Source organism: Petromyzon marinus, chromosome 12 (genome assembly GCF_048934315.1).
Source record: "Petromyzon marinus isolate PM22_M1 ecotype Great Lakes invasive population chromosome 12, UKy_Petmar_22M1.pri1.0, whole genome shotgun sequence".
Classification (NCBI taxonomy): domain Eukaryota; kingdom Metazoa; phylum Chordata; class Hyperoartia; order Petromyzontiformes; family Petromyzontidae; genus Petromyzon; species Petromyzon marinus.
Genome location: NC_133678.1, coordinates 13,542,688 through 13,565,561, shown reverse-complemented (window position 1 = coordinate 13,565,561; position 22,874 = coordinate 13,542,688). Strand labels below are relative to the sequence as shown.

The 22,874-nt window shown below is 43.4% G+C and overlaps 1 protein-coding gene across 2 annotated transcripts in view; it reads left to right on the top strand.

Annotated features, from left to right (window-relative positions):
• LOC116941533 (stromal membrane-associated protein 1-like) overlaps positions 1 to 22,669 on the top strand; it is a 45,451-nt gene extending 22,782 nt beyond the window's left edge. For both annotated transcript variants that reach the window (XM_032952681.2, XM_032952679.2), the window contains 4 exons: positions 2,924 to 3,045; positions 17,081 to 17,249; positions 17,924 to 18,360; positions 19,234 to 22,669. In XM_032952681.2, the coding sequence (XP_032808572.1) occupies positions 2,924 to 3,045; positions 17,081 to 17,249; positions 17,924 to 18,360; positions 19,234 to 19,371 (866 nt within the window). In that variant the 3' untranslated portion in view covers positions 19,372 to 22,669. The remainder of the gene's footprint in view (positions 1 to 2,923; positions 3,046 to 17,080; positions 17,250 to 17,923; positions 18,361 to 19,233) is intronic.
• The last annotated feature ends 205 nt before the right edge of the window (positions 22,670 to 22,874 follow it).

Sequence of the window (22,874 nt, the reverse complement as noted above, 5' to 3'; positions counted from 1 at the left end):
ATAGTTTTTTTTTAAGTATATACTAGCCTCTGCTACAGTAGTTATGGAATTTCCACCACTGGCTTCGACTAATCTTTACAGCAAATTACCTCTACCAAAAATAATCAGCACAAGAAGATGACAATGAAAGATAATTTAATTGTGTAAAAATCTACACAAACTTTACCATGACTTACCATGTTTCCTATGCATTTTACAAATTACACAGCGCGGGATTGTTCAATGGGCTGCTTTTGTCTTCTCATTATGAAAGCGTCATCCCTGTGCTTCTCTATGTCACCATGTCCTTTGTGGCCCGTGTTGGGTTAGTGTCACGGTGTAATTGGACTTCTCTTACAGATATTTGAGCTCGCGAGCCAGTGTGGCTTTACTGGAATTGTTGGTGCCATGTCCTCAAATCTCCCACAGTGCCATCAATGACAGCCCTCTTAATGTGCTCGGTTGTAGTCCCTTTTATAATATCAACAGAGATCGCTACATAATTTCTTTACAAATGTGTTTTTTTTGGAACCATGCTCATCTTCCTATTTCGTGGAAATTCAACATTCCTGCGACAAGAATCCCCCCCATACTTTTCTTTCACATAGCATCCTACATAGTTGGGTGGTGGGGGTGATGGAATCATGATGATGGTCAAGCTGAACCTTGGAGGAGTTTCGACTTGAGGTCTACTGCTTAACCAACTGAGTATTTCACAATTAAATTACAATGAAATCTATTTGATCAAATAACATTCTCAATTCAACTGAATTATGCCAAATATGTTGTCAAAGGCCAAAGCATAACTGTGCTTTATTCAAACTGGCATTGGGTAGTGCTCATTTTCATTGACGGTCCTGAGCCAGTGATGGAAATGCCACGTTCCTATGATGGGAGCGAGTTTGTATGTTGCATCAACCACTGTTGAGGTTTCTGCAAAGTTGTCATGATTTTATCGACACTAGAGGGATGACAGGCTGCATATGTAGCAGTGTTGGTAACAAACTGATAAAACAATAAAAAAATAGGCACACCCTGTGATGTCAGATACTCTGAGTGCATGAGATCGGGTGCATAATCCTGCTGTCAGACAATCTGTGATGCACATCTGAGTCATTTCCTTTCCGGTGGCTGAGTCACTGCTTGTGTTGTGACATTTGGAGGTTTCATTTACACAGAGCATAAAACCAGCCTCCCATATGCCGCATGTTTCTCGCTTAGAATTTCTTTCATTAAAACATTCTCTTAGAGGTTCCAAGGAAACAATATTGTGGAAAGTTGTTAGTATACTAGAAAGCATTCATTTGGCAGCAGAATTGCACAGAATAACATGCCATCGTACAGATCAACATCAATCGTAATTTTTAACTATAATTTAAAACACAGTTGTGTATTAGTTTTTGGTCTTTTGGCGCTGATGTTAATTTCGCAACAACAATAAACATCTTGCATAGATTATCATGATATGAACATTCTTTATTTTAATAATATTGTGTATAACAAGAAAAAATTCTGGCATTTTTCAATCCACTACTGGATTTGCAGAAGTAGTTTTGTGATGTCCACTTGTAACGGCCATTCTTTAACGTGGGAGGTTGCACTCCTGTTTGAGATTTCCAAACGGATTCTTAATTTCACGAGATGCTGCAACAGCACAACATTTGGGATAAAATTTTGGTGGGGGGGAAATAATAACCCGTTCATAAATATAATATATCAAATCGCCAATATTGGGAGGGCGACTTGAAAAGTAATATAGTATATTCCCTTTTTTTCACAGTAACAATCTAATTAATTACCTTTCCAAGTACTTGAATTTAATATGCAGAATATTGGATTGGCTTAACGTCTAAAATATCAGGCTTGATATTAGTGATGTATACAGTTTCTGCCAATATTATTGCATAAACCCAAAATGTTGATAACATTTTTTTTATTTAAAGCTTTCGTGACTGCAGTAATTCATATTCTTAGCTCTTTCGGTAAAGTCAGGTTGAAGGGAAACAATAAAATAATCAATATTTTTTTAAAAATACCTGACTGTTATAAGACTATCACAGGAAGATTCTGCAATATTGTATTATAATTGTTTCTAGTGTGCAACTCAATTACTATAATTACAATCACATTTACCAGTTGATTATTTTTCATGATCCACCTGATATTGATTGTTTCCCTTCAACGTGACTTTACCGAAAGAGCTAAGAATATAAACATCATTTTTATATAATTATTTTGTAGTCGTCTTTTATCAATATAAGGTTGATCATGAAAAATAATCAACTGGTAAATGTGATTGTAAGTATAGTAATTGAATTGCACACTAGAAACAATTATAATACAATATTGCAGAATCTTCCTGTGATAGTCTTATAACAGTCAGGTATTTTTTGCAATGAGTATCTTCCCAACACTGGTTTACCAAAGTCAGTGCTCTGTTTTGTGACTCTTTAGAACCCGGGCTATCACGGGCCCAGTACAAGGGAGACCTGGGACAATGAAATTCAAGACTATACTACAATTTAGTGGCAAAACTAGAAAGCAGTCTCTATGAGTCAGAGTAGGGGTGGTGTCACATCAAAGAGCATATCTTCTGTGTTGGTTTTTTGGATGTTTGTATTCAACTGGGCTTGTATAAACAAGGCAAATCTTGAGCCTGTTTCACCTTCATTGTATTTAAGAGGAACTTCCCTGCTTGCCTGCGTACTATTTTCTAAAATATTTGCACGAATACATTTGCTTAAGCCAATTCACCAACCACAGGACGCACTACTGTAATGGTGAATCACACAAAACAAGAGAATGCTTTTGCATACAAGCACCGTAGGTGTCAGGCATGTGATGATGTAAGCACTTCTCCCTTGTTGTGTGTAAACCAATCTGCCTCCGTGCATCCCCCTTGTGTGTAAAACCAATCAACCAAAGATGCTCCTTCTCGTTTCAGATGCACAAGGGTGGCACAGCGACGGATCCGCTGTGCCCAATGGGACGGGTGGTGGAATGGGAAGTGACCTGGATATTTTTGGTCCCATGGTTTCCAACCCCCTGCCAGTGTCCACCAGTCAGGTATGCCAAGTGGAATGAGGATATATATTTTGGCATGTGTTTTGACATTGTAATGCTTTGCACGTGTCACCAGTGCCAGTTCTGTGTCATCTTGACAAGTTTTTGCGACTCCACATGTTTTCAATGGCACCTATCCTGTCACAAGCACGTTACCACCACTTATTGACATTTGACTGCTGTTGCAGTAGTTGTCCGATGTAGACACCAGTTTCTGACAAAGGAATCTGGAATATCCCCCACTATAGGCTGTTGGCCGAGATGAGCCTGTCTAAGGTTCAGTTGAATATAGGAAGATACATTCACGTGTTTTTTACGTTTGTAAACAGTTTTTCAGTTTATTTATTTTGGTATAGCCCTGTGAGCCATTCGACTCTTGAATCGGGTGCAACCACAACAAACAAACAAAACACGAACAAGAAAACATCTTAAAGTGACTATGTGACTGTGCAAATAGAAAATCCATGGAAAAACAGCAAAATATTCCTGAAAAAAGCACTGTACACCAATGCTGTGTGCAAAAAATCCCAGTGGGATGCAAGTCAAACAACAGCAACAACCACAAGGAAACTTAGATTAAGACCGTCAGTATAACTCCGTACTACAACAAAACAAACATGTCCAAATCAAAAAACGTTTTCGAAATCACCAAAAAAGAAAGCCATAATTCCAACGTAACAGTGATCATAGGGACTGTGACCGAATTTTTACAATAAATTACATAAAAAACATGTAACACCAAAATCCTAGAGCCATAGCTGGCTGCATGAGTTACTCCACAACAACAGAAGCATCAGTCGGAGTATCAAATTTTTCAATGCACCTTTAAGATCAGCACACTAAATCAAAATACAGATAATACTTTGCAGCGTCATCCGGAGCGAAACATTTTATTTTAAGCCAATGAATAGCAGTGGCAGCTAGGGGTGTACAACTCCTCTAGAGCAGTTTTGAGAGATCTCATTGGTAGCGATTCAAGTTTCAGTTTATTGGCAATAGCATTCCAGACCCTGGGGGCATCAATAGCAAAGGCCCTTCCTCCAGTTTTTGTACGGCAATAGGGAATGTGAAGCTGGTAAATAAGCGAAGACCTGAGGTCAAATTTGTTCTTTGAAACAGAGAGGAGATCCAGCAGGTAGTCTGCGGATTTTTTTGTAAGTACATCGTGAATAAATAAGATATGGTGCACAAGCTGTCGAACATTAAGAGATGTTAAGTTTGACCCAATGTAGAGATCACAGTGGTGAGTCCTATATGGGCAGTTCAATGTAAATCTTAAGGCCGAGTGATAGATGGAATCAAGCTTCTTCAGTACAGTACCTGGGGCTGATTTATACACGATGTCACAGTAGTCAAGTAGAGGCAGTGTTAGCTTTTATCAATTCCAAACGGAATATTGGGGGGAAGCAGTGCTTGTGTCGATACAGAAAACCAATTTTAATTTTTGTCTTTTTACCAATATAATCAATGTGATCTTCAAAATTCAGTTTTGAATCCAGGATGACCCCAAAATACTTATAGATCTTGACTTGCTCTATTTGATAATTATTTAAGGAATGTAAGTGGGGAAAAATAACTTCCTGCTTTAGTCCTGGTGAGAAGCATAGCACCTTGGTTTTGGAGGTATTCAGGACTAGTTTAAGAGCAACTAGCTGATGTTGTAGTTTGTTGAAATCACCCTGTAGCTTAGCAATCACGTCATCCGGAGAGCGGCCAGCAGTAATCAGTATCGTGTCATCTGCAAAAAGATTTACAGTACCCTGGAATGATCCAGGTCAGTGCCCAAGTCATTGACATAAAGAGAGAACAAAAGGGGGCCGAGGATGGAACCCTGTGGAACCCCTTTTGTTATCTTAACACTGTTTGACCTCCAACCATCTGTGAATACAGTTTGGGTGCGAGAAAAGAGGAAACTTTGTAACCATTTTACTGCGTTTTCAGAAAAACCGAGGCAACTTAGTTTACTAAGCAGGGTGTTGTGGTCTACTGTATCAAAAGCTTTGGACAGGTCTAGAAAAAGACAGGCACAGTACTGCTTATTATCAAGGCTACTGTAAATGTGATTCAGAGAGTCTAATGCAACAGATGTGGTGCTGAACTTTTTTTTCGGAACCCAGATTGTTTTAGATGTAGTAGATTGTTGGTGGACAGGAAACTGCTAATTTGGTAGGTCAATGATTTTTCAAAAATTTTCATCAACGGGGACAAAATTGAGATAGGTCGGTAGTTATTTGGATCATCTTTAGGGCCCCCTTTGTGAAGTGGACGGACATAGGAATGTTTCCATTCTAGAGGAACTGATGCTTCTTTGATGGACAGGTTGAAAATATGGGCTATAGGTTTGTATATTAGGTTACCAACAGTTAGTATAGCAAAGATGAGAATGCTATCTGCTCCGGTAGAGGAGGACCCTTTGAGGTACGACAGTTGTTTCAGAACATTACTTTCGTGGATTGGCTGGAAACTAAATTCGTTTAATGTTTGGACAGGGGTGTAGGAATTTGCATGAGCAGGAATGACTCCCAATACATTATCAAAAAGATTACCAGCTTCAGAAAAATGAAGGTTAAAATTGTCAACTATTTTTTTAGGATCTGAAAAATATTCCCCATTTCGGTTAAGCTCAACGGGCAGATTGTCTGTTTTGGATGCCTTTTCAATACATTTGATTGTTTTCCAGAAAATCCTGGCATTTCCATGTGATTCCAGGAGAGTGGAGGAAAAGTTGTCATTTTTTGCATGCCTTATTTTTTTGATGCATCTATTTCTTAAAATCCTGTATTCTAGCCAGTCATTGACCAAATTACTTTTCTGAGCACATGCCCAAGCCTTGTCCCTAGTTTTCATGAGCTTTGTAATCTAACCAACGGAGCATGTTTGTTAAGAATTTGGAGAATTGTGTACCTGAAGGTCACACATGCACGGCTTCTCGCCCACGTGCTAGGGTTGAACACCCCCCCCCCGCCCACCCCCCCCCCCACAGACAGGGACAGCAGATTCTTGGCTGTTATGTGCTCGGCTGAGCCGCTTGCACCGCCTCCTTTACCCGCCGCAGGATGGTGCTCGAGCTAGCCCTCCTTGAGCTCAGCCCACGACTGGAATGTCGTTTCTTGGCCTCTCGTGTCTCTGCTGCCCGACCAGACGGCCCCACTGAAGCCCACACAGGGGTCTCTTCATTCACGACCCTTGGCCGTCTTGATCTCCGTGAAGTTTTCCAGGAACACAGCTTGGGGTCCGTCGCAATGTTGCCTTGGCAGGAACACAGCTTGTGGTCTGTGGCAATGTTGCCTTAGTAGGAACACAGCTTGGGGTCCGTAGCAATGTTGCCTTGGCATTTACACAGCTTGGGGTCCGTGGAAATGCTGCTCTGGCAGGAACACAGCCTGGGGTCCGTGGCAATGTTACCTTGGCAGGAACACAGCTTGGGGTCCGTGGCAATGTTGCCTTGGCAGGAACACAGCTTGGAGTCTGTGGCAATGTTGCCTTGGCAGGAACACAGCTTGGGGTGTGTGGCAATGCCGCCTTGGCAGGGACACAGCTTGTGGTCCGTCGCACTATTAACTAGGCCTCAGGCTGCGCCATGGGCGCAATCAACCAGGCCTCACTCAGGCTGCACCAGGTGCACGATTTACTAGGCCTCACTCAGGCTGCGCCAGGTATACTGTCAACCAGGCCTCACTCAGGCTGCGCCTTGTGCATGATTAATCAGGCCTCTCTCAGGCTGCTCCAGGTGCACGATCAGCCAGGCCTCACCCAGGCAGTGTCATGTGCACAACCAGGCCTCACTCAGGCCGCGCTACGTGTATGACCAACTAAGCCTCACTCAGGCTGCGCCTTGTGCATGATTTACTAGGCCTCACTCGGGCTGCGCCAGGTGCACGATTAGCTAGGCCTCGCTCAGGCAGTGTCACGTGCACAATTTACTAGGCCTCACTCAGGCTGCGCCATGTGCGCAATTAACTAGGCCTCAGGCTGCGCCAGGTGCATGATTTTCTCGGCCTCACTCAGGCTGTGTCATCTAGGCCTCACTCAGGCTGCGCCAGGTGCAGGATTAACCAGGCCTCACTCAGGCTGCGCCAGGTGCACAATTAGCTTTGCCTCACTCAGGCAGTGTCATGTGCACAATTTACTAGGCCTCACTCAGGCTGCGCCATGTGCGCGATTTACTAGGCCTCAGGCTGTGCCACGTGTGTGATTAACTAGGCCTCACTCAGGCTGCGCCAGGTGCACGATTTACTCGGCCTCACTCAGGCTGTGTCATGTGCAGTATTACCTAGGCCTCACTCAGGCTGTACCACATGCACGATTAACTAGGCATCACTCAGGCTGCGCCACGTGCACTATTAACTAGGCCTCACTCAGGCTGCGCCAGGTGCATGATCAGCTAGCCTCACTCAGGCAGTGTCATGATGTACGATCAGGTGCATGATCAGCTAGCCTCACTCAGGCAGTGTCATGATGTACGATCAACCAGGCTGCACTAGGTGCACGATCAACCACGCCTCACTCGCTGCGCCACGTGCACGACCAACCAGGCCTCACTCAGGCTGCGCCACGTGCGCGACCAACCAAGCCTCACTCAGGCTGCGCCAGGTACACACACGAGCGCACATCACCACACCATCACACACACACACGAGTGCACATCACCACACTATCACACACACACGAGTGCACATCACCACACTATCACACACACACGAGTGCACATCACCACACTATCACACACATACAGAGTGCACACCACCACACTATCACACACACAGAGTGCACATCACCACACCATCACACACGCGAACGCAGAAGTCCCTCTCGTCACGGCCACTCTCACACACGGCTCACTCACACACACGGCTCACTCACACACACGGCTCACTCACACACACGGCTCACTCACACACACGGCTCACTCACACACACGGCTCACTCACACACACGGCTCACTCACACACACGGCTCACTCACACACACGGCTCACTCACACACGGCTCACACACACTCACACGCAGCTCACACACAGCTCATTCTCACTCACATTTTCACACATTCTCACGCACAGTTTACACTCACGCAAAACAACTCACAAAAACAACTCGCGCTGCTACACACGCCGCCGCCATCTTTAAAGACAAAGGCACCCGGCCTTTAACTGAAACTATGCATATCCAGGCATAGTGGAATATATCTGCGATCCATTGCTTTTGAAGTATATAAAACTCAGCCTACTGGGCTGTGAGATGGCTAATGGATAATCGTAGAGAAGGTGGGTCTGTGAACCTGTCTGTCATTGTTGTCCTGCCTGCCGTATGCGGGAATTATCTTTGAGTACTCTGGTTTCCTTGCAAAAAAAAAACTAATTAAAATGGAAATTGGCCAACAATCTCAATCCTTAAAAAATATTGACATTCCACAAAGCCTTTTCTGGTGAAATAAATTACATCATTATTACCGAAGCGTATCATGTGACAACACAGAAAAAAGCAATGCATGCTGGGATCAGACCAAAATGTTAATTGTTTCAATTTCACTAAAAGAAAATTGGTTACTGGAGCCGAATATGCAGGACAGGTAATTAATCTCAATGTGCTAAAAAAATGATATACAATCAAATTGCAATGTCGGTTTGGAAGCGTTTTGAATTCCTCCCTATATGCAATCACTTGATCTGGGATAAAACCTACATTGTTGCATTGTATTTTAAATCAGCTCTTACTGAAGGTGGTGGAGAATACAACCTGCAGAATTGGTGCTATATAATTCATGAATCACAAGTATGCTCTTAGAGGAATTGGCAGCCATGTAGTTTTTGTACAAAGATAGTGTTTGCGGATTTCTTTGCCATTACCAACCGTATTTAATGAGTGTCACTTGTGGGGGCATGTTTGAAGCCTTTGACTAAAACGTCGCCCCCCTTTAAGTTATTGCTTACAAACATTTTTTGTCACGTCAGGATTGATCGTCTGCATACCATAGATTCGGAGCTTTTGGAAACCAAACAATTGTTGTTGCATACTCTTTTTAACAATTTCAATGATAACACTATGTAACACAATTTTTGTCCCTGGGTAGTAAGTCTTATTTCGTCATTGCATATGCCTAAAAAGTATATAAAATGGCTATTCTTCCCCAAAAACTTTGCTTTTGTGACCAGGACAGTGATATTTTGAAATGTACCTATTTTCAATGAGAAAACGGGTGAATTTGTGTCTTTCGTTAACATAAAGTCAGAAAAGAACAACATGAATCAAAATAAAGGTTTTTGGGTTAGATCGCGTTATTTATAAATGTGTCGTAACCCTCCACCACCCGACACGGCCAAACAGTAAAAAAAGTGTCACGTTTACAAAGGACAAATAGTTCACTACTTTAGTCCACCAGCATCATCGGGCAATTTGCTAGAATGGCGAATTGCCCGATGATGCTGGATGTAATTACCAGCGAAACGTCGTACTCAAATTTTAAATGATGTTGATTTACTCTTCAACACACTGGTGGGCTAAAGTAGTGAACTATTTGTCCTTTGTAAACGTGACACATTTTTTTACTGTTTGGCCGTGTCGGGTGGTGGAGGGTTACGACACATTTATAATTAACGCAATATAACCCAAAAACCTTTATTATGAATAATATTGGTCGCGAAAGTCAATGTGTTAAACTAATATGAATCAAAATTCACATGTATTTATACTAAAATAATACAAAAATTACTACAAAAGATTTAGAAGTGAGTACTTTGTTTAACATGTAGGCTTTCGCGACCAATATTCATAATAAAGGTTTTTGGGTTAGAGCGCGTTTTTTTATAAATGTGTCGTAACCTTCCACCACCCGACACGGCCAATCAGCAAAAAAAAGTGTCACGTTGACAAAAAGACAAATAATTCACTACTTTAGCCCACCGGTGTGTTGAAGAGTGAATCCACATTTACAGTTTGAGTACGACGTTTCGCTGGTAAATACATGCAGCATCATCGGGCAATTCGCCAGAATGGTAAAGCCCTCACTTGCTCCTGGTCTTAAATAGAGCAGCAGGGTAACGTCATCATTTAACTCATTCAGGTGCAGTGATTTGAGGCGGAGGGGGGGGTATTGTAATTATATAATCGATTAGTAATCAGTCATTGGTTATGATTAGTAATGAGTTGTAGATTAGTAATTCTTTAAATCAAAATGTAATGTGTATTATTTAATAATACGCTTCCAGGCCGCACTAAGCCTGTAGCTGTCAGAGCAAATAAAGTTATTCTTGTTCCTCTCAATTTCAATGGATTCTCTAATTAGTCTTTGCCTGTAATAATTAGTTTTACACACCACTGCTTAGTGCGGCCTGGAAGCGTATTATTAAATAATACACATTACATTTTGATTTAAAGAATTACTAATCTACAACTCATTACTAATCATAACCAATGACTGATTACTAATCGATTATATAATTACAATACCCCCCCCTCCGCCTCTAATCACTGCACCTGATATGAGTTAAGTGATGACGTCACCCTGCTGCTCTATATAAAACCGGGAGCAAGCGAGGGCTTTACCATTCTGGCGAATTGCCCGATGATGCTGGATGTATTTACCAGCGGAACGTCGTACTCAAACTGTAAATGTGGATTCACTCTTCAACACACCGGTGGGCTAAAGTAGTGAATTATTTGTCTTTTTGTCAACGTGACACTTTTTTTGCTGATTGGCCATGTCGGGTGGTGGAGGGTTACGACACATTTATAAATAAACGCGATCTAACCCAAAAACCTTTATTATGAAGTGAGTACTTTCTCGAGATTTACGATTATATTGTAAATCACTTTTACGAATCAGCCCCCAAATGTAGTCTCCCATCATGTTCTCGTTATACTGTCCTTGGTAGTATATCCTGGTGGAAGCGCTCATCTTGCTCCTCCGAGTACGCGCCCATGTTCTTCTTGAATTTATAAAGATGAGCATCAAGGATATGGACTTTGAGGGTCATCCTACAGCCCATTGTGCCGTAGTTCTTCACCAGAGTCTCAACCAGCTCCACATAGTTTTTGACCTTGTGATTGCCCAGGAAGCCACGAACCACTCCGACAAAGCTGTTCCAAGCCGCTTTCTCCTTACAAGTGAGCTTCTTGGGGAAATCATTGCACTCCAGGATCTGCATTATCTGTGGTCCGATGAAGACACCGGCTTTGACTTTTGCCTCAGACAGCTTAAGGAAGAAGTCTTGAAGGTACTTGAAGGCTGCTGACTCCTTATATACAGCTCTGACAAATTGTTTCATAAGGCCCAATTTGATGTGCAGTGGTGACATCAGCACCTTCCGGGGGTCCACCAGTGGCTCCCACTTGACGTTGTTCCTCCCCACAGAACTCGGTCCGCTGTGGCCAGTCCCACCTGTGGTAGTGCGCCTTGGTGTCCCTGCTGTCCTAAAGGCAAAGATAGCAGGGAAACTTGGTAAAACCGCCTTGGAGACCCATCAGGGATGCCACCATTTGAAGCCTCCGATGACCTCCCAGCCATACTCATTATACTTCAAGGCGTCCAGCAAGGTCTTGATGCTCTTGTAATCCCCTTTGAGGTGCACCGAGTGAGCCAGGGGAAGAGACGGGTACTTGTTACCATTATGGAGCAGCACGGCTTTGAGGTTCCTGGATGAGCTTTCAATGAAGAGGCGCCACTCATTCTGGTTACAGGCGATTCAGATTGCCTCGAACAGACTGGTCACATTGTGGCAGAAGCAGGGCCCATCTTGACAGGTGAAGAAGCTGAAAAAAGGTTGGTGACGCTTCCTCTACTCTGCGACTTGCACACTTTCATCCAACACGTTCCACTGCTTGAGCCTAGACGTCAAAAGCTCGGCATTGGACTTGGTGAGACCAAAATCTCTAATCAAGTCGTTGGGGTCTTTTTGGTTGGAGTAGTATGGGTTTCTCTCCTCAGCTCCACCTCTGAAATTGTCATCTGGATCTACGTCTTGCTCGCTCTCTGACTTGCTGCTCTCTTCTAAAGACGGCTCTCTCTCTCTGGAGGAGTGGCTATGGGGAGCTCATGGCAGTTTGGCACTGGGGCGATGGATGAAGGAAGGTCTGGATACGTGATAGCAGGTGCATTCTTGCCAGTCCGACGTTTGGAAGGGTCCACCATGCAGAAGTAGCAGTTGCTTGACTGGTCAGTGAGTTCCTACCAAATTCTTTGGATCGCGAACTTCATGGCTCTATTTTCCCCTCTATACCATCCTACAAAAATACACTTATTTCACCCATGACTAATCTGCAAGAGAATCTCACAACATTTTTTATATTTGTATTTTTTCAATAACATTGAAAATTGTAAAACATTGAAATATTAAAAACTTTTACAATTTTTTACAAATTTTATAACATAAAATTCCGAGCAACAATTCTACATCTTACCTTCCAGAGTATTTTTGCATTGCTCACAGGTGAAATGAGGTGCCCAGGGTTTGTCTTGATCCCCGACAGGCATGCCGAAATATGCCTTGTAGGCCTCACACATCTTAGCAGATGCTTCCACAGAGTGTTTTTTCGCTCTTGTCTTGATGAATTGGCCTTAGACAGCAAAATGCGTTTGCCGGATGCTTGAAGCCTCTTGATGCCATCTCAGAAAAATGCAGATATTTATCCACTTAAGCAGCTGGAACTAAACTGAACTGGTGGGCCTAAGGCCCTGTATTTATACTCCTATTTATATTACTGGAAAGTCCTAGAAGTCACTCCAAGTTTACTCAGCACTGAATCTATCTGGAATGTTCTGGAAAATAGGTACATTTAAAAATATTAATGTCCTGGTCACAAAAGCAAAGTTTGTGGAGAATAATAGCCATTTTCTGTACTTTTGAGGCATAAGCAATTAGGAAATATACTTACTACCCAGGAACAAAAAAAAATGTGTTCAGTGTAATCATTCAAAAAAATCAACGTTCTATACAAAAAATTCTCACGACATTTTGGCCACAACACAAGTAGCCTTCTTCAGGTGGAATTAACATATGAATTAGCATACTAATATGAACATTTAATTGTATTTAATTTTATTATGTTTTATTTTTATTATTTTATTTCCATTCTACGTGACTTTACCGAAAGAACCAAGAAGATGAATCCCTGCAGTCACGAAAGCTTTAAATCGAAAAATTAGGGAAGTGTTTAATGTTAAAATACCTCTTAATTCCCAACCAATGGACCTTCCAGGTCAGTGCTTTTGTTGTGGAAAAACTAGCCCCTGCTATGGGAATCTGTAAATTCTGACAGTAGCCCAGGGCCACCATAGTAGATGCCCCATACCCTACACACTTTTACTAGAACAGGTTATACCATGTTCAGGGAATGCTGCTGGGTGATCCAATGTGATGGGCAAGACACTACTGTTCCTATAACGCGATGCAGCAACAACAGCAAGAACCATAGTAGTGGCAGTAATGAGAAAGGTGCGAATTTTCCTGAACAGTTGGGTTCTACAAAGTTGGAAAGACAGAAGAAGGGATGGAGTTCCAAAGCCGGTACGATGAGAGAACCAGGATGATAAATGTTCCTGAAATGAGGGCAGCTGTACACTGTGCAGATGTGAGGCGTCAACCAGTGTGAGACAGCATCCTAGCGATAATAGATGGAATCACATAATTCCTGAGATCAATTACCATGATAGTAGTGGTACACATGTGATGAGAGAAGCTGTCGTAACAACCTTGATAGTAGCAGAGACCTAAGGAACCGATCAATGATAAGAGAAGCTGAGATGGTATTATAGGGAGTTTCATCTATGTTTGGTTTTGTGATCTTGGGAGGGCATAGGAATGTCCATTGAAAATTCAGTGGAGTTGTTGGGGAGCCAACATTGAATCATCCACTTCAAGCACCTATTGTAATGCTGTAAAATAACATTCACAGAATCCCTGTGATGTTTTCAGTACACAGGAATGCAACTCCAGCAGGTAGATACAAGGCAGCAAGTAAAGTTGTTTAAACTAGTCTTTATTAAAGCATATTTTCACACCAGTGGCACACGGGTTCAAGCCCACATCTCATAGTTGCCATTGATGCGTTGCAGAAACACCGTGAATAAGATAATCTTTGATGGAGACACCCCACCTACTCACTGGACAATACAGTGGTTTGCACGCAGAGCTGTGCGTCGTATGTGTATATTTTGGTTTTCATTATCATACTTTACATTTCCAGCAGGTTTTGTTAAAATGTCAGTCGGAAATGTGTTACGCGTGCAACGTGGCTTTGCCTTGGGGGTTGTTGAGTAAATTCCTGCAAGGGCAGAGTTCCCGGGTTCCTGTGGTTTTTACTCATGCGTTCCTTTGCATACTTCTTAGCTCTCTGTATGGTATGTACATATGCGGCCCTTTTATTGTCAGTCCCCTGCCGGATGAAGGCCTTTCCCCGCCCTGTGGGTCGTGTAGATTGTTTGACAAAACTCGACCACGCTGGTCAGTTGGTGAAGGTGGGGAGTGTAGACGGAGACTAGTTCAGTACAATGGATTTTTCTGCACTTCCCTTTGCTGATATCTCAGCCCCCATACCGAGACAAGTAAAGTTTAATCTGATCGTTCGCAACCTGAATTATTCATGACTATGTATTGGGGGATTGCTTTGGATTCTGGCATAGTTTGAGCATTGTTCTTTCATATGCTTGGGTTTTCTCTGGACATTACGTTCATTACATGTTAAAGAACAAATGGTCTGTATATCAGAACTATACCCAGTGATACTTACGTGTTCATGTGGGTGGCTTTATCCGGGTACTCCCAGTTTCATCCTATATACAAAACACCCTTAAAGGCATTGGCCAAACATCCCAATGTAGAACGCGCCTTAAAAAGTGTTTTGAAACTCATTGTGGCATCTATATATAAATTAGTGACATGGTTATTTTAACATGCGCAGGTCATTCATGTTACTCATGGTTATTTTGTTGATTTTGATTAATCTTATTTACATCACATAGCAGCAAAATACATATAAGTCCACAAAAACAATCCCATTCCCCAAGCAATGCACTAAAGCTCATTTTCCTCGGTGGCCCAAAGCCACCTATGGAAATTCCACATTCCAATGGTGCAGCCAGTATGTCCGTAGTATGACTACCTCCGATTTCGCACCTCCGATTAACACGGTTGGCTACGTATGGTGCCAATAAAGTTCAACATACATACATGACTGTACAGTAATACAATAGGTCACCGTAGAATAGTCCTACAAATTTGATTGCCATGTGACAATGCGTAAAATGCTTATTTGGACATAGCTGCTGACGTGGCGAAGGGTGTGTGCGCATACACAGTTGTGAGCGCGTGCCTGACTCATGAGTAAAACCAGGTTTGGGAGTTTTTGTTCTTCTGACAAATGTGACCCTAATGTATGATGTGACTCCACAAACACTCGCTGAAGCCACCAATCACTGCCCCTTGATCACTTGGCAGTGATTAAATGAATGTCAACCCAAGGCAATGTAACCAATGTAAATTAAATGAAACTGTGACTGATTTAGTTGGTGCTCCATTATCGAACCAAGTGAGATTAAGTTGATATTTGTGATCTCTCCTCATAAAGATATGACATTTCCTTATGTAATGTCAAGTGTTCGTTTTGATATTAATAGCTAACATATGGTGCCATTTTTATTGCTGCTGGCCTTGAGGTTATGGATCCTGTGGAGGTAAATGTTTACCTTTTCAAGGCTGTGTAGAAAAATCCCAGTGGGATGTTTGACTTGCATCCCACTGGGATTTTTGCACACAGCGTTGAAATGCGGTGTTTTTTTCTGGAAGACTTCGCTGTTTTTTCCAGGATTTTTTCTGTTGCGTGTAGTCACTTTAAGATGTTTCTTGTTCATGTTTTTGTTTTGTTGCGGTTGCACCCGAGTCAAGAGCCGCATGGCTTACAGGGTTATACCTAATAAATGAAACTGAAAAACTGAAACTTACAGGCTATACAAATAAAGACAATTGACATTTTTTGCAATTGTATGTGTGCGCACTTGCATGTGTTTTTGTGTACATGTATATGTGTGTGCTTTCGTTTGTGTGTGTACATCTTTGTATTTTGTGCGTGTGTTTGAGTGTGCATGTATATGTGGGGAGCGGTAGCTTAGCGTTTAGTGCGTTGTGCTATGAACACGGTGACTCGAGTTCTAGTCCCGCTCACGGCAGCCAACACCAGTGATGATAATTATCTGATCCGGTTCTGATCCTCCACTAGGTCGACTCAGCCGCAAATGAGTACCTGGTGCAGTGTGTAAAGACATCGCCACTGGGGAGACAAAGGCGGTCGAGCGTGGTGCTTGCCACCCACCCCCTCATGTGCTGTGCCGGCCTTAATAGGTGCTCGCTTAACAGCACTTGCCCCAACAGTCTGTTAACGCTATACAGGGGATCTTTGTCTGCATGTATATGTGGGGAGTTGCAGCATAGTGGTTACTGCACTGTGATACAAATCCTTGAACCTGAATTATATTTCGGTGACAAATATCTGAATCAGTCCTGGGCCTTCCTGAGGGCGACTCAGCATTATATGAGTATCTGGTGCGGTGTTTAAACATCGCCATTTGGGAGACAAAGGTGGCCGGGGATAGTTCTTGCCCCCCACCCCCTCGTGTACCATGTAGGCTTTAAAAGTGCTAACACCACTTACACCAACAGTCTGTTAAAGGCTATATGTGGGATCTTGTCTTTGTTGTATATGTATGTGTGTGGAGAATAGGCTTCCATTGGTTAGCGCAGTATGCAGTTATGCTGGCTGCTTGAATATGACTCCCGGTCATGAATAACATAAGCAGTGGAAGTGATTTCTTCACCCATCTTGGCCATTCTGTAGGTCAACCCATATTTCTTTGAATACCTGATGCTGTGTGTGGACATCATTATTCTTGAGACAAAGACAGCCAGTCATTCTAATGGCCTCATATATCTTTTGTGTGCTGTGACAGCCTTAGTCGGTCCTCGCTGATAGCACCAACATCTATGTGGGGGATCTTTGTCTTTGCTTGTGTTTGAATGTGCATGTGTGCTGTGCCTTCTTCCACTCTGTAGGACTCAACAGGAATGCCTGCATCAGAAAGTGCTGACAGTGGCAGTAGCAACGACCTGAGTCTCTTCTCCGAGGCTGCGGCCAAGGCAGAGGATGCCGCCAAGAAACCCCTCACCAAGGACTCCATCATGTCCCTGTACGGCCCAGTGCCCAGCCAGAACCTCAATCAAGGTAGTGGCATCATTGATGCAAAAGTACAACTCGTGCTCAGGTCATGGCCAATTCCCATAGCTCATTTGTGCATTGCAGACTGGCCCTTATACATTTCCCTTGCTTATTTGACCACAGATCTCCACCCTCTCCTCACATTTGGTGGAAGCTTTCCATTCAAACAAATGCAATGCTATTAATTATATCAAGTCAAATGTCTCCACTATCGAGTGAGTGTTGGGCATTGCTTAATATATGTTGAAACCAGTGGTGGAAGTGTCACATTTTAATGCCAGGATTCAGTCTCTTCATAAAGATGAACATTATTTATGTAACCAATGCTCTTTCCTGGAATTGTAAAGTAGTGTTATTTTATGGACATAGGAGGGACGATGATCAGTTCTATTTTTATGCATGTGAAACGTGTTTGGACCAGGTGCCAAAAGATGTCTTTATGTTTTTCTATTTGTGTTTCTCTTTCGGTGTGTCACTCTTAATTGTTTGCTCTGTGTCGGCTAAAGCCGCAACGAGAACTCCTCGTTTCCCATGTGCACACTGCTCCCACGAACGATTGCAGTGGCTTTCAAATTATGAAAACAGTCTAAACACGATAGTAAGACCAGAAATGAACAGTTGTTTGCGCACACATCTGCTTAATCCTTCTCGAACCCCACTCCCTGTGCCGCCAAACGCAGGCATGTACTATGCGCCGACCCCCAGCGCTGCGTACGCACAGCAGTCGCAGCTCGCTGCATCGTACGGCCAGCCTCCTGTGGGTTACGGAGCTCCCGGCAGCATGACGCAGCAGCAGCAGATGCAGCAACAGCAGCAGCAACAGGCCATGGCGGGCCTAATGGCACAGCAGCAGGCCATGGCAGGTCTAATGGCTCAGCAGCAACAGGTGCACCAGCAGCAGGTGCTGGCGGGGGTAATGGCGCAGCAGCAGATGGCTGGAGTGATGGCGGGCGTGCCGAATGGATACGGTCCCAATGCGGGGGCAGTGACGCCGGCAATGATGGGCCTGAGTGTGGGGCCTGGCATGGTGGGAGGGCAGCACGGCATGGTGGCACAGCCCGTGTATGGTATGGCCCCACAGATGAACGCTGCTGCTCACCAGTGGAATGTCAACCAGGTGAGATGTACTTTATTTGCGTGGCGCGTGTGCGTGGAGCATGTGTGCTTGCGTGCAGTGGGGAACGGTGATCCAGTCACCTGCATACTGCTGTGAGTCCAGCAGCCCGAGTTTCATTCCCAGCCATGGGAAATGTCAGTTGGCAAGCTTTGCCTAAGTTGACTAAGCCTTAAATGATTACCTGGTGCAGTGGATAAACATCATAAGTTAGGAGTCGGCAGTGACCGAGCGTGGTGCGATAACACGACGTTCGCAGTGACGGCCTTAAGTGCTCACAGATCTGTTCAGGCTCTATAGGGATTTTTCTGTTATGTGCCAATTTTTGCACGTTTGCATGTAATTTTCTACATTTGTATGTAAACATATCCTGTGTGTGTTTACTTTTTGTTTATGCATATGCATGTAAATGTGAAGGTACGTATTTTACGGTGGTTAGTGCGTTGCGCTACAAACCTGGCAGCCCAGGTTTGATTCCCGATCATGGTCAACACCAGTGACAATATCTAAACCGGTCTTAGGCCTCTCCTAGGTCGACTCAGCCTTAAAATGAGTACCTGGTTTGGGGTGTAAACATCCCCTCTGGGGAGACAAAGGTGGATGGGTGTGGTACTGGCCACCCACCTCCTTGTGTGTCATGCCAGCCATCATAGATGCTCGCTAACAGCACTTGCTCAACAGTCTTTTAAGGCTTTACAGGGGAACGTTTTGTCTTTGTATTTTTGGGTGTGCACCCATGTATGTGCATTTGTTTGGGGGTTTGTATGTGCGCATCACCCAGTGGTGGGGACGGTTCACATGCTTCAATGACCCTTGCTTGTACTTCCCTTGTTTTTTTGCATACGTGTGTGCACGTGCGCTTGTTTACCAAATCAGCTGAGTCAACAGATGGCGGGAATGGCGGTGGGTGTGCCTGCCGGTGTCATCGGATACGCGCAGCCTAGCAGCGGTGCAGGTGGCGTCTGGGGCGCCGGAATGGGGACCCAGTCCTTGGCCACGCACACCTGGAAATAGCGGAAGCTGCCCGGACGCACCACCAGCCCTTCCTTACCCTCATCCAACCAGCATCATTTACCCGCCAAGGACTTGCCCGTACAGTATGCTGGCCAGCTGGACTCAGTGTGTCTTGAGAAACACGGGTGCTCACCACCTGGGCACTGTCACCCACGCACCACCTTGCACTATTACACACGCCTGACAATCACACACACCCACCCACGCACCACCTTGGATAAACACAGAGTCTGGCAGTATCTCATACACTACCTACAAAATTTGTATTCCACAATTGTTTGCAGAAGAAATCCTGTGAAAACATTCCATCATGGGGGCATTGACGTATCGTGTTGCTGGTGCTGGAGGTCCTGCTGTCGGTGCTGGTTATCGTCCTGGGGCTGATGGTGGCGCTGCTAGTGTTGCAGGCACTGGGCAAGTCAATTTATGGGTAAACGCAACCACATAGAGCCATCCTATCCCCATGCACACAGGTGTACAGTAATGCTATATATGAATATACAATATATTATTTTTAGACAAATATGCCACCATGTAATTCTTTTGCATGTGTGCTACATTCTGACACCCTGTTTGGTGGTCTTGGGCTATCGGGCGTCAAGAATTTGCGCATGCGTAGTGGGGTGGGGGCTTTTGTGGACAGACGTACCCACGTATGTGTCGGAGCAACGCCGCCACATACAGCGCGCTGCTTGTGTACCGGGCAGCATTGTGGGGGGAGTGCACCGCACAAGGATTATAAAACGTGCCCATCGTACGGTCCGTGACATTGCCCAGCATGCTGTCCTTTTGAGGTCCTTTGTGCTTTCCAATAATGTTCCAACCAAGTTTGTCGGTCACAGATGTTAAATAAAGGGGCAAAGGCATTTAATGTAACAAGAATAATCTCAACGGTGGAAGGTGTGCTCTGTCTAGCTTTGATTTTTGCGAGCCTTTGTAGAGAGGTTTGTTTGCTGTGATGCCACTGCCTTCGGAATGTGTACATGGGGACTTGGTTGTCGCTCTAAACTTAACTTTACCAAAGCATGTTGGGATTAAAATTAAAACAGTGAAATTCTTATAAAGACGTTTGTTTAACATAGCGTGTGCTTTGAAAAGTCACGGAGTCTGCTCAAACAGCCTTTAGGTAGTACACATCCTCCATTGGCAATCCTGAGCCAGTCATGAAAATTCCACGTTCATTTGGCATGATCCAGGCTTCTAATCGAACAATCGCTATTTAAACAGACTGATGTGAGAATGGACAACTAATCTTATTGCAAGTGCTTTGTAAAAGCCAGAGATGTGAGTTTGCTGACTGATTGTTTTAAGACACATTCTTGAGTTCCTGGTGTTGCCCCCTTAGACAATATCTTTCTGCATTCTGCTCGGCTACGGTTGGCTGTCATCGTCAAGAGTTTTGCACAGTTGTGCAAAGCCTTGCTATTGTGTGTGAGCAGCACAGGCTTTTGTGTGCATCAACATCTATAGGTATTTTATTACATCTACCAGCTGGTAATTGTCATGTTGAGCTATGTAACGGATTTTTTTTCTTGTTTGACATTGTAGGAAAATGTATTTCTGTGTCTGTGATAATTGTTAAATGTGGAAATTATAAATACAAAAACATAAAAAGTGGGGGGCAGTAAATGTCTTCACTTTGATTAATGTTGCGATCTTGTACAGAAGTCAGTTTGTTATATGAGAGATCTGCCATTGGCTATTGATTTTTGTTCTGCAAAAATAGTTCGGCATTTGTCATTACCCATGTCCGTACGATTGAGCACATGCTTGTATATGTACTATCCATTAGCGTGTATACATGGTAAGAAATTAAATTAAAACAAAATCAGTACTATATACAGCATGTCCTTGTATAGTACATTGTTGTATGGGCAAGTCAAAGTATCTCCCTGCTCGTACAAATATTGGGGTGGTGCTGCTCATCTCTGTTGGCAGTCCTGAATCACATTCCAGTGACAAGGGTCAGTTCCTTTACAGCACGACCACTGTTTATTTTTCCTCCAGAGTGGTTGGCATTTTATTGACCCCAGAGGGATGAAGGGGCTGAGTGGATTTCGCGGCCAATATTTGAAGTCTTGAAGTCGCGATCCACCAATTGCAAGTTGGGCACTTGACTGGAGCACCACCTGTCCAGATAATGTATGCTTGGGTGTCACACAAACACACTATGTGCACCTTACCATAACACCAACTGCATTCGTGTTTGTAAACTTGAAACTATTTTTGCTGAACAGATCTAAAATATAAGCTTAAGAGGTAAGGACTTAATGCATGATAGCTGAATCAAGCTTATACAATTATTTCAAATTGTCTAATTTCCTATTGCATATTTTATAAATCTGTACAATTTATGTAGCAGAAAGTTGATTTTATATTGTTTTTGTAGCATTTGCTTCCTGTGTATTACGTATATAGACACTTAAATCAGTTATTTAAATTGTAATTTGCAATGGTTAACCATTGCATTGTTTTAAGGGAGGGAGGTACTTGAGGGGCTTCTTCAAAGCAGTGGCTGTAAAAAGGGACTGCCTGCCAAGAGCATGTGCACGCTTGGCAGCAATTGTGTACAAGACAACATGTTAACGTGTGAGCCATATGCTAAGTTTGCACATTTGTAATTTGGTTTCTTGGGATTTGGTAGCATTGCACCAATAAAAAAAAGTCTAAGTTTGTGTCCCTTTTAAGCCAGCAATGTTCGGTGCCTTACTTCCATTGGCAATTCTGAGCCTGTTTTGGAAATTGAACGTTCCTTGGTTGGGAACCAAGTCTCCACAGGATAATCACTGTTGCTGACCTCCATTGACCATATTGTGCAGCCTTCCTGCTTGATACCGATTTCAATGACCCCGGAAGGATGATTTTCCTACGGTAGCGGTCTCCACTTTCTCATTGACATAACAGCATGGAGATGGCCCTCTATGGGAACTGGGCTTAACGTACGTGCCTAAAACCCACTTTTGATGGTGTACAGCAAATACATTCGAATTGAGGTACAAATATTCTGGCAAGGTAGTTTCACGCGCAAACAAAATAGTGCGAGTTAAAAATCGCTATAGGGTTGTCAACTCTTCCCATTATACCTCCGGGGTGAATACAATTACACGAGTACAACTTCATGGGAAGTCAACAGTGGTCGTTATAATCAACAGACTGGACCTTGTAGGAATGTGGAATTTCTGTCACGGGCTTAAGACCAGAAATCGAGTTGAGCACCACCCACAATAATCGTATGGTCGTGGAGTAATAGTATGATCGTGCACTTGACTTTGTTTCTAATAAAATACCTTACGATGGAGCGTCTGGTGATTGTTATGCAATTTTATTGAAGGTTTTTGGCCATTCTCAGTTGCATTCGTTAAGTTATTAGGGTAATTTAGAGTGCCATATATTCCAGTATTGGCTATTGAGACCCATTTTTTCAATGTAATTGTCTTTCATGGTTCGCTACATTTTGCTTAATATCTTAAGGCCAATCCAAGGAATCCTTATTTAGACCTTGT